At 43.3% G+C, this 15,407-nt stretch overlaps 2 protein-coding genes across 3 annotated transcripts in view; one reads left to right on the forward strand and one right to left on the reverse strand.

Annotated features, from left to right (window-relative positions):
* LOC137546284 (S-adenosyl-L-methionine-dependent tRNA 4-demethylwyosine synthase TYW1-like) overlaps nt 1-1,368 on the reverse strand; it is a 246,437-nt gene extending 245,069 nt beyond the window's left edge. For both annotated transcript variants that reach the window (XM_068268563.1, XM_068268562.1), the window contains exon 1: nt 786-1,368. In XM_068268563.1, coding sequence (XP_068124664.1) covers nt 786-852 — 67 coding nt within the window. In that variant the 5' untranslated portion in view covers nt 853-1,368. The remainder of the gene's footprint in view (nt 1-785) is intronic.
* On the forward strand, nt 1,035-15,205 carry SBDS (SBDS ribosome maturation factor). The gene is made up of 5 exons (XM_068268565.1): nt 1,035-1,272; nt 2,584-2,713; nt 6,503-6,703; nt 8,199-8,363; nt 14,944-15,205. The coding sequence occupies exons 1-5, from the start codon at nt 1,145-1,147 to the stop codon at nt 15,070-15,072; spliced, it is 753 nt and encodes a 250-aa protein (XP_068124666.1). The 5' UTR covers nt 1,035-1,144; the 3' UTR covers nt 15,073-15,205.
* Nucleotides 15,206-15,407: the final 202 nt, after the last annotated feature.

Below are 15,407 nucleotides of genomic sequence, written 5' to 3' on the forward strand. Positions count from 1 at the left end.
TGCCGGTAAAAACATTTTTCCGGCACGGCTTTTTAATTAATTTTACGGCTGTGCCGGGGGAATACCGGCCGGGTGGCAACCCTAGGGGGGGGGGGGGGGGGCGTGCTGCTCCTGGCTCCACCCCCTCTGTGAACCGAATCGGTCATTTTGATGATCCGGATGATTCGACTCACAACAAAGATCCGGATCGTTCATGATCCGGACAACACTAGCATTCGGCCCCAAAACTAAATGGAAAACTGAAATAAGCTGGAGCTCCTGGTGCAACGCCATATGAGTGAAGGGGCCTAGTTTATTTAGCACTTCAGACTGGTGACTTATACTGTTGGCACTCTTCTTGACTAGGGAAGGGGAACAGGAGACCAAACAAACAAAATGTGTTTGTTTCTCATATTTCATCCTTTTCACCTAAAATAAGCCACCATGGCCCATATGCAATTCCAGTTCTCTCCTACGTTTTCTCCTAGGAGATAATTTTTCATCTTCTATTTTAAATAATTTTCCAGCACGTTTCAACTGAAGAAGTACTGAGAAGTAAGTGCAAAAGTATTATCAAAATTATTTTGAGTATTTTCTTGCTTGCTGGTGGCTTAAAAGGCATTTTATTGACAAATTTAAAAATATCACCTAGGAGAAAACTCAGGTGAAAAAGTTAATTGCATATGGCCCCATGCTTCTTGTGCATATAAAAGTTAGGTAAGGATTCTCTCCAATATGTTAATTTCTTTAGTACTATAAAAAAAATGTATGTACAAGATTAAACCTTGGAAACCATCACACTTTACCTTCTTCTTTTTGAGCATTCACACAAGTCGCCAGCAAGAACAGCACAGCGAGAAGTGCGAAGTCCATAGCGGCCAAATAGATTCCGTACAAACGACTACACCACGCGTAATTATTCCGAGGTCAGCAGTCTATTTACACTAAACACTCATGCCTGACAGGGGGCCGCCATCTTTGTTGTACTTTTTCCTCTTCCACCTAATCTAACTTTATTGACAGTAACAATGACGTAGTGTTGGTGGTCACTGAAAGCACTTCCGCTCGGGCACCACGCAAGCGCACAGGTTGTTGTGTGGCGTGAGTTTTTAGAGTCGCATGTGTATTCTGGGCTGCTTGTTACATTCTACGCAGAGCGGCAGACATGTCTATCTTCACACCCACCAACCAGATCCGCCTTACTAATGTCGCGGTAGTGCGCATGAAGAAGGGCGGGAAGCGCTTTGAGATTGCCTGCTACAAGAACAAGGTTGTGAGCTGGCGGAGCGGGGCGTAAGTGTTCACCGGGTCGGGGGGAAGTGATAGCCGGTGTTGTGTCTGATTACGATTACACCGGGCACGTATTCTGCAGTCAGCCAGTGACGTCTGTGTCCTGTGGAGGGCGGGACTAGTGAGGAGGCTTGGAACGCAAACATGCAGACACATGCACAGAACCAATTCTGCTGTCTAATCTAATAGCCTATTCACTGAGTGGCCCAAAAAAATAGAGACACCCTTTGATAACGAGTTGGTGTATCCACTTTTAGCTCTGATCACAGCTGATACTAGTCTTGGCATGGACTCAACAAGATGCTCATGCTGGTTCTGAGAAATGTTGGCTCATGCTGAAATAAAGGCAGCTCTAAGTTGGGTCAGATTTGGATGGTGGCCTTTCCAAGCTTTGAAGTGATCTTTTGACTTTGTCCTTCTAATGTTCAATAATATTAAGGACGGGACTGAGCTGACTATGGAAGCAGGTTTAAACTCTGATTGATATCCCTCAAACCAATTTGAAACCGATCAAGAATGGTGGTTAGGGCCTACAATTAGGCGTATTTTCCTAATTTTCTTTGATACCAAAGACACTCTTCATAGTCTGTTGCTAAAGCCCATTCTTAGCAAAGTCCATCTTTTTGTCCTTTGGGATATGCTTTGTGATGCACCTGCATTTAACGCAGAATTGAGGATTGGTTAAAAACAAACAGTTGTACTTACCTGGGGCTTACCCAAGCCCCCTGCAGCCGTCCTGTCCCGCTGTGGTCCTCTATGATCTTCCGTTCTCCTGCCGCGGTGCAGTTTTGTTACCGCCGACTTGTAAGTCAACAGCAATTGCACCTGCACAGCCCTGGCCACGCGTATGCTTCTTTGCTTTACCGATTCAGAGATTCTAGCACCATCTCTTCTTGCACCAACGATCATCCTTCGTTCAAAGTCACTTAAAACTTTCATCTTACCCATTTTGACATTAACTTTTGTACGTACTGTACTACGTAGTCTGAAGCTGAGCATTCCTTATATAAGCAACTCTGCCTTGTTACGTCACTTTCAAATAAGAGGTTTCTCTAATTTTTTGGGCTACTAGGTGTATATACACATTTAGACCCATATCCTATTGTGTTTTCTCCTACACTACTTGAACGGTTTTGTTTTTTATTTATTTATTGCCAACATATTCTGCAGCGCTTTACAAAGCACAATAAGACACCACAGGGAACATAGGTACAACCAAAAAAATGTACAGCAGAGTCTCAAGCAGCACAAAGTCCTAATATATAAACACACACATTTGAGAAGCTTATATATTTTTGTTTCCTTTGACTGTAGAGAGAAGGATATAGATGAAGTGTTACAGACCCACTCAGTATTCATGAATGTGTCCAAAGGTCAAGTTGCAAAGAAAGAGGATCTTGTTAAAGCATTTGGGACAGAGGATCAGACAGAAATCTGCAAACAGGTATCCTTATTTTATATATGCATTTTTAGTTTATTTAAATTATATATGCATTTGTTTAAAAATATACATTTATTTTGGGCATTTTAGAAATATAAGGAAAGTACTAGGCTCTTAAGACCTGGTATACATAGCACCAGGGGCAGTTTAGTACAGCCCAGGGGGTATGTGAACCAAAGCAAAAAGGGTGCTAGAGGCTTCTTGTTAAAAGTGGCGCTGATGTCGGCTGCTATGTTAAAAGTTACGATTAGCAGGCTATTAATTGTTTATAGCTTCAATATTCTGTTTATAGTCATCGGTGGCGGCATTTATCATTGCCATGGTGAAAATATTGGGGGTTAGAGGTTGATGGTTCTTAAGGGTCAAGATTAGGCACCACGGGGGGAGGGGGGTTAAGGTCTGCAGTGTTCTCCCCAGAATTTTTTTTCCAGCCGGGTGGCATGAAATAGTAGCCGGGTGGCATGAAATAGTAGCCGGGTGGGTCGAGATGAAAATGCAGGGCAACTCTGCTTACAGCATAGGAGGAGGTGAGCCGATGACAGCCGGGTGGTCACCAAATCTAGCCGGGTGGCGCACCTGGCTAAAAGAGCCTGGGGAGAACACTGGTCTGGCGCCAACAGGTGGGGTCTTAGGGTTAGGCATCAGTAGAGGGGGGTTTCTGTGTGAGAGTAGAGTTAGGTTAGATCATAGTAAAATATTGGTAAAGAGTATTTTACTGTCATCATTTTCTGATTCTCTACTAGTGGCTGTCTCCGGTGCTCTTTGTACCAGTTGCCTTTTTTACATGTACATATGTGAACTTGTAATAGTCATCCATTATAGTGAGTTTTGAGATTAAAAAGAAGAATCTTGTATAAACAAACCTAAAAGTTTTGTTTATTAAAATCAAGGAAAGATTATTGCGTGTTCCTAACACATATAGCCACCAAAGGTTACTTGAAATGTTACCCACTGTAGGGGGGTACTTATCCAGTGCAGTCAGTAAAAAGGGCGTACATGTTGAGATGTTGTGAAAAACTGAATTAAGCGGTGCAGTAGGGCTGCGCGGTTTTAAACCGAAACCGCGATTCACGTGCAGACGATTTCAGGATCGTCAGTAGCTTCGGTTTTGGGAGCCACTGATTGGCAGAAGCCGTGACTAGCAGTGAATATTTATGCTTGTTAATGAGCCGGGCAGCGGAAGGGGAGGGCGAGTCCAGTCCAGAGCAGCACACAGCGCCACCAATAGCTAGATAGAGATGGTATGACGGAGGCTGTAGGCGGAGCTGTACAGAGGGTACAGTTCCGCCTACTGCCGCCGTCATACCATCTCTATCTAGTGATTGGTGGCGCTGTGTGCTGCTCTGGACTGGACTCGCCCTCTCCCTGCTGCCCGGCTCATTAACAAGCATAAATATTCACTGCTAGTCCTAGCTTCTTCCACGCCTCCCCCTTCCAACAACATGGTGGGCGCAGTGATGCATGATTATATTTACATCAGCTGACCCCAGGAACTGCCGGTGTAGTGTCAGAATGGGCAGCCCCGCAGATTGGGTAGCCCCTCATGCGCAGTAGGAACCTGCGTCCCATTAAATTGTGCAGCCACGTAAAACATCCTAAATATCTCTGCTTCCGCACTACGTACACTCCCGAAATTTTCAGGGGAGGGAGGAGACCCCAGATCTAGCTCTGTGCTGAATTGCAGCTCCCGAGCCCCGCTGGTTCCCGAGATAGGTTTGCTGCAATCAGTCTCAAGAACCAGCGGGGCTCGGGGGCTGCAATTCGACACAGAGCTAGATCTGGGTTTCCCTTCCCTCCCCTGAAAATTTCGGGAGTCTACGTGGTGCGGAAGCGGAAATATTTCAGGTAAATAATGTCTACCTTCCCACTGAGCATGCGCGATACTCAGTGAGGAAGGCTGCTTCCAGGTTGCCCATTCTGACATTACATCGGGAGGGAAAGAGGCACAGCCAGCGGGTTAACAGCAGCTGCTGAAAGTGACGAGAGCTAGCCAGGAGGAAAAGCAGCGCTGTAAGGTGAGACTGTTAGGAGGGGCTCCGAACTCTTTCCTGTCCTGGCACCCCTGAGCCCCACTTCTGTGCTCCGTACACAGATGTCTCCCTCTCTGCACACTTGCTTATAGAAGCAGTGATGGTTTTCTGTCCCTCTCCCTACACTTCCTTAATGCCGCAGCGCTGGTGTTCTGTCTCGGTGCTGCGGGTGATGGTCTGAAGGTAATAGATCACGCACTCCTACCCCTCATTGCCCTTCTCACATTCCTCAGCCTTCTCTCACTGTTATTTATGATACTCTGAACTATAACTATTACCCTGCTGGAAGCTCTGTGGCCAGATTAACAAGTCCTCTCGTACACAGTCTGCTTCAATTTTCATCAAAATGCTCTTTACTTATATCAAGATCTTATACTGGGGCAACTATACTGGAGGCGCTTACCTGGCTAAACTATACTGGGGGCATTGTGAATTTAGTGCTAAAGCTCGATTTGAAGAAAATCGTGAAAAAAATTGAAATCGCAATTTGAGAGAAAAAATCGCAATTTCAATTTTTCCTAAAATCGTGCAGCCCTACGGTGCAGCAGATAACCTGTCCCCAGCTCCTCACTGTCGACATAGTGTTTTGTCATTCCCTTTCTCTCCTCCAGCAGTTGGAGCTTACCCTTCCTCTAGTCACCCTGGAACTACTACAGTAATGTAGTCAACGTAGCAGAGGAGTAAGGGCCCGTTTCCACTATGGCGAATTTGCATGCATTAGCCGCATGCGACTTTGCATACACAATGTAATTCAATGGGCCTGTTTCCATTACATGCGAAATTCGCTTTTCCCCACAGGCGAAAGAAAAAGTCCACCCCTGTAAAAGTTTTTTGTGGTTTTGCATACGCGTTTATGCATGCTGATGTCAATAGTGATGAATGGTGATGGGAAAATAGAAAAGAAATTGCTTACAAATGCAAATTTGCATGAAAAACCGCCTGCAAATGCATGCGAATTCGCATACACATTTTGAATCAGCAAGCAATTTTTCTCTATGCAGATTCACCTAGGTATAGTGGAAATGGGCCCTAAGTCTGACTGCTCTGTCAGGGCTGTGGAGTGGGAGCAATTTTGGGTACCTGGAGTCAGTGGTTACAGTAAACTGAGGAGTCTGATGATTTTTGAACCAAATCCATAGCTTTTGTAAAAATTAAACTAAGGAATCGGAGTCGATGCGTCAGAGCAATTTTGGATACCTGGATTCGGTGGTTCATAAAATGAGGAGTCTGATGATTTTTGGACTGACTCCACAGCCCGGTGCTCTGCAGTGTATACGTCACAAACAGTGCATACACAATAGGGCACAATCGGTATGAACAGAAACCTGAGAGCCAACCTACCTGAGGGTCAGGGTTGTGGAGCCGGTACAAAAATCATCCAACTCAGACTCCTCAGTTAGATTTTTTTTTTATATATATATTTTGCATAGTTTAACATGTCGAAAGTATGTAACATAAAAGGGATTTCATCACTGACAAAGCTTAGGACTTAGGATCAGTATCTGGGTATTGAAAAAGTGTAGGTATTCCTAAATAAGAAGAACCCAGAAGTAAGTTAATGAACATTGTTTAACGTCTACTGTTATTGTTTGAAAAATGGTGGCACCTATACTAATCAGGTTAGTTTCATGTGCAGTCCTGTAATCTGATTACATAGCAATAGTATTGTGTACTCCTTGCAATATGAGATTGTGGTAAATAGTTCACTAAATGCATGCCAACATTAATCATCTGATTTTTGTATTTTTGTATTTTGCTACAGATTTTGTCAAAGGGAGAACTTCAGGTATCTGAAAAAGAACGGAGCACACAACTAGAACAAATGTTCCGGGATATTGCAACCATTGTGGCTGAGAAATGTGTTAATCCAGAAACAAAGAGGCCATATACCGTAAACCTTATTGAAAGAGCTATGAAAGACATTCACTATTCAGTGAAGGCAACAAAGAGCACAAAACAGCAAGTGAGTGAAATTTCAAGTGCTGTTCTGCATATGCCACAGATCATGTAGACAGTTGAGTTAGACAGCTGTTTTCCTGTTATACCCAGCAGTTAATCTGGCTTGTAGTTTGGTGGAGGTATCCTGTCCTGACCTATGGTTTTGGACACCTTGGGCTTGATTCACTAAAATATAATGCATGCTATTTGTCTTAGTGAATCAAGTCCCTTATGTGTATGATTGTCCAGTGTAGACTGTTAGTTTCTGCTGATTTCATTATTTTTAGTATAGTGCTTTGAAATAAAAAAGGTACACATTTTATAGAATTATATTCCTTTTTCCTAAAGCGCTAATGCCTCAATTCAGTAAGCTTTATCAAACACTTTATCAAACGTTTGATAATTTACCTCATGGGTAAAATCTAATTTTGAATTCACTAAGGTATTACAGATTCATTGAATGTTTTATCGATAAAACGTTCAATAACAATAAAACACCTTAGTGAATTCAAAATTGGATTTTACCCATGATGTAAATTATCAAACGTTTGATAAAGTGTTTGAAAAAGCTTAATGAATTGAGGCCTAAGTTGTAAAGTCAATCCCTCTCTTGTTACTGCCCCACGCTCTAAGCACAGATATTTTCCTAGTTCTGTGTAGAGATTTGTTGTCAGAGCTCCTTGATTATCTGATGTCCAATAAATCATTTTTTTATCTGGCCAAAAGCATTTCACCAGCCATGTCCTGTAGCATAGACTACATTATTATTACTATTGCCTGAAACAATAGATACATTTTCGTTTAGCAGAAACCTCCTTGGAAAATGTATTTCTTAATTTAAGAATGTCTTTGGTCACAGTGGCTGGATAGTATATTGGTTAAAGTGAACCTCCAGTGTAAAAATTAGGATTGGAACACCGTGTTCGCACAAACGCCGGTAAACGGTACACGCCGCTCGATACAAACACTCCCATTCACTTGAATAGGAGCGTTTAACAACGAGTTCCGGTTGCTGGCGGTAAATGCTCGCCAAGCAAACGTGTCCTTATACGGATGAAAAATTGATCCGTGTAAAAAACAGTTTTTTAAAAGGCATTGGTTTTCCATCAGTGACCCTCAGTTCCGTTCAGATTTCCAAACCCGTGACCCTCCGTTCAGTTGTCCATCCATGACGCTCCCTTCCATTAGTGCACGGTCAATCCAGAGAATTTGCTACAGTCCCAAACTTGTGGTTCATTCAGCGAAAAGGGTCGAATGGATCCGTGCGATCGGAGCAATCTAAATGGATCCTATTCATTAACAGAGGACCGCTCACCTCTGTTAGGTCCATTATGTTATGGTCCGCTAAACGGACCGTTTTTTAGTCCATTGTGAACCAGGTCTAATGCAAGCAGTTGCTAATAATGAAGTTATTGGATGTCAGCCAAGGAACACCGACACCAAGACTGTCCAGTTTCTAGGATGAACACTTTAGGTTTTGAGTGTCCCTCATGTCACCAGAATGTCCTATTGCTTTTCAGGCTTTGGAAGTCATAAAACAGCTTAAAGAGACCATGCAGATTCAGCGCGCTCATATGAGGCTTCGGTTTATCCTGCCTGCCAAGGATGGGAAGAGACTGAAGGAAAAGCTGAAGCCGCTCATCAAGCATGTGGAGAGTGAAGACTTTGACGAGGAGCTGGAAATTGTAAGCACCTTTCAGCAAGTTATTAAGTCCAACTGAAAATTTCAACTGCTTGTGTTATATTTATGGTAGGAGTAAAGATCACAAATTACTCCCATTTTGGGTTCTAATGAAGTATCTGCATGTGAGGATATACATGCTTTAACCAAATGCGTGTGTGGTCTGTTACTATACTAATGGTCGCAGTCTAGCATGCAAAATGATCAGCTACACTGCCCCATCTAAAGCAGAGCCAACACTCGGGGAGAAAAACTGATTGGATGGTTAGGCTGTATGAGGACATCCTTATTGTTCTCCTCCTCCTCACTTGCTGGCCTTGGAATCTCAGTTTCAGCTGCACCATGCATTCTTGCATACCCCCGGCCACATTTCATGCAGCATGTACTGGCATGACCTAAGACTGTCAAGTACTTAAGCCCCGTGCTGTGTATCTGCACAGAGAAAATAAAAGGGGGAAGCAATATGATTTTTGTGGGGGCAGCCTGGGAGAATGTTCATTTGTGGAAGTGGCAGTGTCAAGTGCCACCCCTAAGTCAATCACTTGTACAGCAGAAAAAGTAAAGATTTTTTGCAAGTAAGTGTGCAACATTTTATGTAAACATTACTCCATCCCCCATGCCTAAGGCATTGTTCTATACCTGCATTATGAAGTTCCAACAGGGATATCATGTAATCTGATGGGCCCGTGTACAATGCCTCAGCAGCTAGCAACCAGTCTAGAATGCATATGTGGCTTCCCTTATTTAACCTTTTAACTGCCCTACCAGAGTTATCACATTTTAGATAACCTGGAGCAAGGATGTCTCAGCCAGCTAAACTGCGGCTGCCCAATGAAGCTCAATGCAGAATGGCACCAGGAGCGCTTCATATTTGCCTGATGTGGATGCAGGATCGGCACTCCTCTTCCACCACTGAGCAGCACTGTTATGCTGACATCATTCCTTGGGTACTGTTCACATGATATGGAAGATGTTAGCATTACAGCTACTTTCCATGGTGGAAGAGGAGATATGTTTTGTAATGCTGACATCTTTCTTCGGGTCCTGATCACATGTCATATCTTAAGTTCGGGACTCAGTAGATTCCTGCATTACAGCGACTCTGCTGGTGGAAGAAGAAAGATGATCCTGGTGGTGGATGAGGGGAGCCAACTCTGCATCCAGATCAGGTAAGTAACAAGTGCTCCATGTGCCTGGATTGGGGGGGGGGGGGGGAGTGGTGCTGCAGCGTACTTAACCTCCTTGTGACTGCCTAACGCCAATTGGCGGTTGCAAGGTGGTAGCCCCAGGACCGATCAACGCCACTTGTCGTGAGCTGCTGGGGGACGTGTTTTTCTGGGGGTCGCTACTCTGTCATCAGTCTACCAGCGGCGATCGCTGTCTGTTTACATAGGTACAGTGCTGCAATCTATGGCTAGAGAGGCTCAGGAGTGATTGGCTCTCATAGGCCGATGCCTATGACAGCTGATCACTGTGATTCGCTGAGGGAGGGAGAGGGGTAATATAAAAAAAAATTAAAAATAAACTAATAAAATCAAAAAAAAAAAAAAACGTCAGAGCCCACCAACAGAAAGCTCTGTTGGTGGGCAGAAAAGGTGTGGGGGAATCACTTGTGTGCTAAGTTGTATGGCTCTGCAGCGAGCATTTAAAGCTGCAGAGCCCTAATTTGTAAAACAAATAGCCTGGTCTCTAGGGTGGTGCAAGCTTATGGTACTGAAGTGGTTAAAAAAATAAAGGTTAATTACTCAGCTGTCCTCAGTTTAATACCTTGGAAACAGTTTTTGCAAACTGTGAATCAGCATTGCAAAATAGCTTGATTTTGTTTTTTTGTCATGTAATGCAAAAAGTTTATTTTTTTCAATGTACAGATCTCTATTTACATACTGTAGATGTACAATGCACACTTTAACTTACAATAAAGTTGTTAAGTTCCCACGGAGAATTTAAAGTGGATTTGAAGATATGTAAAAAAAAAAAGTTACTTACTTAGGGCTTCTGCCAGCCCACTGCAGCCGTCCTGTGCCCATGCCATTTCCAAATGATCCTCCTTACCCCTGCCACAGCTCCGTTTCTTCACCGGCGACTTACAAGACAATGGCCACTGCGCCTGCGCGGCTTGACCGCACACATCCTTGCACACACTTCAGTGGCCAGGAGCGTTCTGTGCATGGCGCAGTACAATAAAATCTCTACGGCGCCTGCGCAGTATGCTCCCGGCGACAGGAGCATGAACAAGGACGCGCACGGCCAGGACCGCGCTGGCGCAGTGGACGGCGACTGTCAGAAGAGAAAGTAAGCCGCAGCAGGGGAACGGAGGATCATTTGGAAACGGCGTAGGCAAAGAACAACTGCAGGGGCCCCAGGTAAGTAACTTTTTTTTTTTTTTTTTTACATATCTTCAGGTCCGCTTTAAGACACAGAGGGGGACATTTATCAAAAGTGTCTGAAACAAAATATTGGTAGGTTTTTAGAAATCCCTGCAGAACTGTCTTAGACATCTTAAGAAATCACTAGGTAGTGCAGTTTCCTTCTAAAACTGTTGTAAAAAGGGAGGAGTTAGGAAGGTCTCTCAGGCAGTGCAGTGTGTGAGGGAAATTGCTGTTGCTGAGGTAACCAATACATCTGCTGTATTGATACTGGCAGGCCCTGACTGAGGAATTCAGCAAGGGGAGGAGCCTCCCCCTTGCTGAATCATGCCTAGCCTGCAGTTCTGTAGAACTGCTATTAAAGGAAACCTAAACTGAGAAGGATATGGATTTTTTCTTTTAAAATAATACCAGTTGCCTGACTCTCCTGCTGATCCTGTCTCTCTAATACATTTAGCCACAGCCCCTCAACAAGCGATCAGGTGCTCTGACTGAAGTCAGACTGGATAATATGCATGCTTGTTTCAGGTGTGTGATTCAGTCTCTACTGCAGACGCAGAGATCAGTAGGACTGCCAAGCAACTGGTTTTGTTTAAAAGGAAACATCCATATTCATCTCAGTTAAGGTTCCCTTTAAAGAACAAGCGACACCCATGATGACCTAGAAATAAAAAACACATATATAAGTAGATAAATACTACTTCTATTCACATAACAGATGTATTGTGCTATCCACGTAATGATTCCTGTGAATTTTACAAAGGAAAAGCAGAAAATCCTATTCTAGGCAGTGGCCATCTTGCCAAGCTAATGCTGACATCATATCCTCCCTGAGTCTCCCCCCCCCCCTCCCCCTCCTTTCTTTTGCTCATTGTGTATTCATTAGCTGCTGTCCTCCCAGAGTCTTTTTTTTATTTACACATCCAATCACTGAGTCACCTCAGCCCTGCTTGTAAACACAAGTGATCAGCTAGGCAGGGAAATAAAAGGAAGAGGAGGAATATATTATAAAAAGAACTCCCAGCATTCAAAAGAACTCCCAGCATTCAACTTTTTGGCACTGTTGGGCACTAGGGCCAGTGCTCCTAAAGTATGTGATAACTCCAAACCATAACAGCAAAAAAAAGTTTTGAATGCAGGATTAGCATCTTTAGCACTTAATACACTCAGACCAGTTGCTGTTGAAATTTTATTTTTATGGTGACAATACCGCTTTAAGCACTTCTTAATCTGTGACAGTTAGGGATGGATTTGCACTTTTCTTAACTGTAGTGCAGCTCTAGAAATTCACGCTTAACTGCCACTATTACCTAGTATTTAAGAAGTTTCTAATCCTGCAGAACAGTCCCCCTGCTGTTTAAAGAAAACATGTAATGAGAAAAACCTCCCCTGGGAGGTACTCGCCTCGGGTGAGGGAAGCCTCCGGATCCTATTGAGGCTTCCCCCGTCCTCCTCGGTCCCATGGCGGCGGAGATAACGCTCCCCGAATAGCAGGGATGTAAATATTTACCTTCCCGGCACCAGCGCAGGGGCAGTATCGGCTCTCCGCTCTGAGATAGGCGGAAATAGCCAATCGCTGTCAGTCTGCTCTACTGCGCAGGTGTCTCCTGCGCCTGCACAGAAGAGCAGACAGGACAGAGATCAGCTATTTTCACCTATCTCCGTGCGGAGAGCCGCAACAGCGCCCCCGCTGGAGCCAGAAAAGGTAAATCAGCGCTTGTCGAGGGAGGATTCCGGGACACTTTGGGGGAGCCAGCGCTAGATTGCCTGCAGCTACAGGGGAGTGGAAAGCCTCATTGGGATCCTGAGGTGTGTACCCCCCAGGGGAACTTTTGTTTGTTACAGGTTCTCTTTAAAAAGAAAAAACTGACGGTAATGCTTTGATAAATTTGGGCCAGTGAGAGAGCAAACCAACTAGGCAGATGGCTCCAGGAAAGGCCAGTGATGTCAAGGGACACCTACAGTATACACAGTATTTTTGGAATAAATGATAAAGAATACTCAGGCCAGCTGAGAAAAAAACTAGTGTGAACGTAACTTAAAGGGGAACTTCAGCCTAAACAAACATACTGTCATTAAGTTACATTAGTTATGTTAATTAAAATACAGTAGATGGGTAATAAAATCTCTTACTCACCCTGTTTTAAAATAACAGGCAAATGTTTGTGATTTCATGGGGGCAGCCATCTTTTTCATGGGGGCTGCCATCTTTTTCATGGGGGCAGCCATCTTTTTGGTTGAAAGGAGGTGACAGGGAGCATGAAACTCAGTTTTGTCCTGTGTCCTGATCACCCCTCCCAGCTGCGCGCGCTAGCTTTCAAATCTCAAATTTAAAATGTAAAAAAAAAATTTGCACCAAAACAGCAGAATAAGAACATCATCAAAAATCCCATCATGCTTTGCACAGCAGCAGGGGAAAAATGTCCGGGCAGTTTTCTTCTGTGCAGCTAAAAATGAGGCTTGGGTAAGAAAAACAAAGTTCTGATGCTGTGAAGCTTTTAAAGAAACCCCAAGCCTTTTCAGTGCTGCTGAGTAGAATTTTAGTCTGGAAGCTTGCTGGCAGGAGTGGCAAGAAAAATCAGGCCCCTTCCAGGCAAACCGGCTAAGGATAGATGCTTTACTTTCTCAGAGATTTTGCATACTGTGAAGATATCCACACCTTGTATAGTTGATTTTCCCGTTAGTATTTTATTTTTGGCAGCTTCAGCTGTGTTTTTGGGTAGAAGGACCCCAGTAGTGTCTATCGGACTGACAGAAATTTTCTCTCCATTCACACAGCAGTTTCTTGTAATCCTTACAGGCAGTTTTGACAAACAACTGTTTCGTTACCAATAACCATGGAAAGGTGAGAAGATTCTTCTTAACATGACATTAAGGTGGCCATACACTTATAGATGACCATCAGAATGACCAAATATTCACCCAAGTGTTGACAGTAGAGATCTCGTCTGTCTCACTGGCATACCACCTCCCGTGTCCAGTGTTTTTTTTGTTTTTTGTTTTTTTTTTTCATCCCGAGGTGCTCCTTCTGACAAAAGGTGTATCGATCGATTTTGGATGGAAATCATAGTGATCGAATCTGCAGGATATATAATTCAGGCAGTTGATGATTGTGTAGTATGCTAAACAGTCTGCTTATATTGGCAACTTTGAAACTGCTTACTACTTACAACGACAAAAATGGGAACCTTTCTATTCCACATGCCAAAAAGAGGTATTTTTCTTAAATGAACCGCTGACATTGGAGTGGTGAAATTGCATTTAAAGTCAACTGCCTTATGTGAGTTTGTTGTAGTGCAGGTACAGATAGCAGGTTGTCTCAAAGAAGCCCAGAGGCAGAAAAGAACCGTTTAGCATGAGAAAGTCCCGGATACAGGGAATGTTATTTTTAGAATTTGCAAAGAGCAGCCTGGCAGCCACATGACACTTAAACCAGCACAATAAGATGGCAATGTGCAGTAGTGAAACCATGTAAAGGTGTGTACACACCTATTGAATAGTTGCTGAGGAGCTAAGCAAATGTCATATTTTTAGCAAATTGAGGTCAGACAACCAATATCAATTATACATTTGTATTTATCATCATGCTGCGTAATGTAAAGTATGGTTGAAGGAGATTGGTTGCTTTGACATATTGCTGCGTGTGTGGTAAGTATGAAGTTGAAGAGGAGGAGCTAAATAGAAACAGGACTGAACCCTTTTCAATATTCTGAACAAACAATATTTTTTATCCTCTAAGACTATAGAATTACCATTTAACCCAAAATTAAAAATGGGTGTGGTTTATATGCATGCATATAGTATCGCCTTGTAACAAGACTGGTGGTTTTACTTGGTTAGCCAGTTCTTGCTAAGGTGACCTGTCATTATGTAAATACAGCACACAGGTGTGTTTTCTATATTCCACCTTACCAGCCCAGCAGAGAGTATATCTGCTGCTCATAGCAGTACTACATGCGTAAGTGCAATGGACCTGATCACTGTAAAATAAACATGGGGTAGAATCAGGATTACCCTCTGCTTGGGTATGTATCAAACCTAAAGCAAGTTTCCTCCCTCCAAGTTTGCTTTAACAAGCAATTAAACAGGCGTACCTAATAAAGTGCCCAGTGAGTGTATATCTCCCCGATCATATATTGTTAAACATACTCCTATACTGGTTGTGTTTTGTTCTTCACTGATACTATGTCTGATTACAATGTTGCTTTGTTCCCTTAGGTTTGCTTAATTGATCCAGGCTGCTTCCGTGAAATTGATGAGCTGATCCGATGTGAGACCAAAGGAAAAGGCACCCTAGAAGTGCTCAGTTTGAAAGATGTGGAAGAAGGCGATGAGAAGTTGGAGTAAAAGGAACAATACACCAACGCTTGCTTTCCTTTGGCTGTTTCAAACCCCTATAACGCTGCCAGCCTTACAACCGAAAGTAGCAATTTTAGCTTTGCATTACAGCAGACTTATAAACAACGCTGAAACATCAGTATATTGAGTTTCCTACTGGAATGAATCTTGTATTGCTAATGACGTGACATAAGGAAATGCCTTATCTTTTAAGTACTTATCTGCAGATATAGTGACATTTTTATTTTATTTTTTTACGCTTATCGCCTTCTTAAATTGTCATTGTCACAACAGAGGTAAGGGGTGGTCATTGCTGAACTCCTAAAAATGCTACCTTTTGTTGT

The sequence above is a fragment of the Hyperolius riggenbachi genome, chromosome 2 (assembly GCF_040937935.1).
Source record: "Hyperolius riggenbachi isolate aHypRig1 chromosome 2, aHypRig1.pri, whole genome shotgun sequence".
Lineage (NCBI taxonomy): Eukaryota > Metazoa > Chordata > Amphibia > Anura > Hyperoliidae > Hyperolius > Hyperolius riggenbachi.

Bases quoted from the DNA above. Each gene is read 5' to 3' on its own strand.
- SBDS (XM_068268565.1), top strand. From the start codon at position 1,145: ATGTCTATCTTCACACCCACCAACCAGATCCGCCTTACTAATGTCGCG. The intron at 2,714-6,502 runs GTATCCTTATTT...ATTTTGCTACAG, and splicing joins AGACAGAAATCTGCAAACAG to ATTTTGTCAAAGGGAGAACT. The intron at 6,704-8,198 runs GTGAGTGAAATT...ATTGCTTTTCAG, and splicing joins CAAAGAGCACAAAACAGCAA to GCTTTGGAAGTCATAAAACA.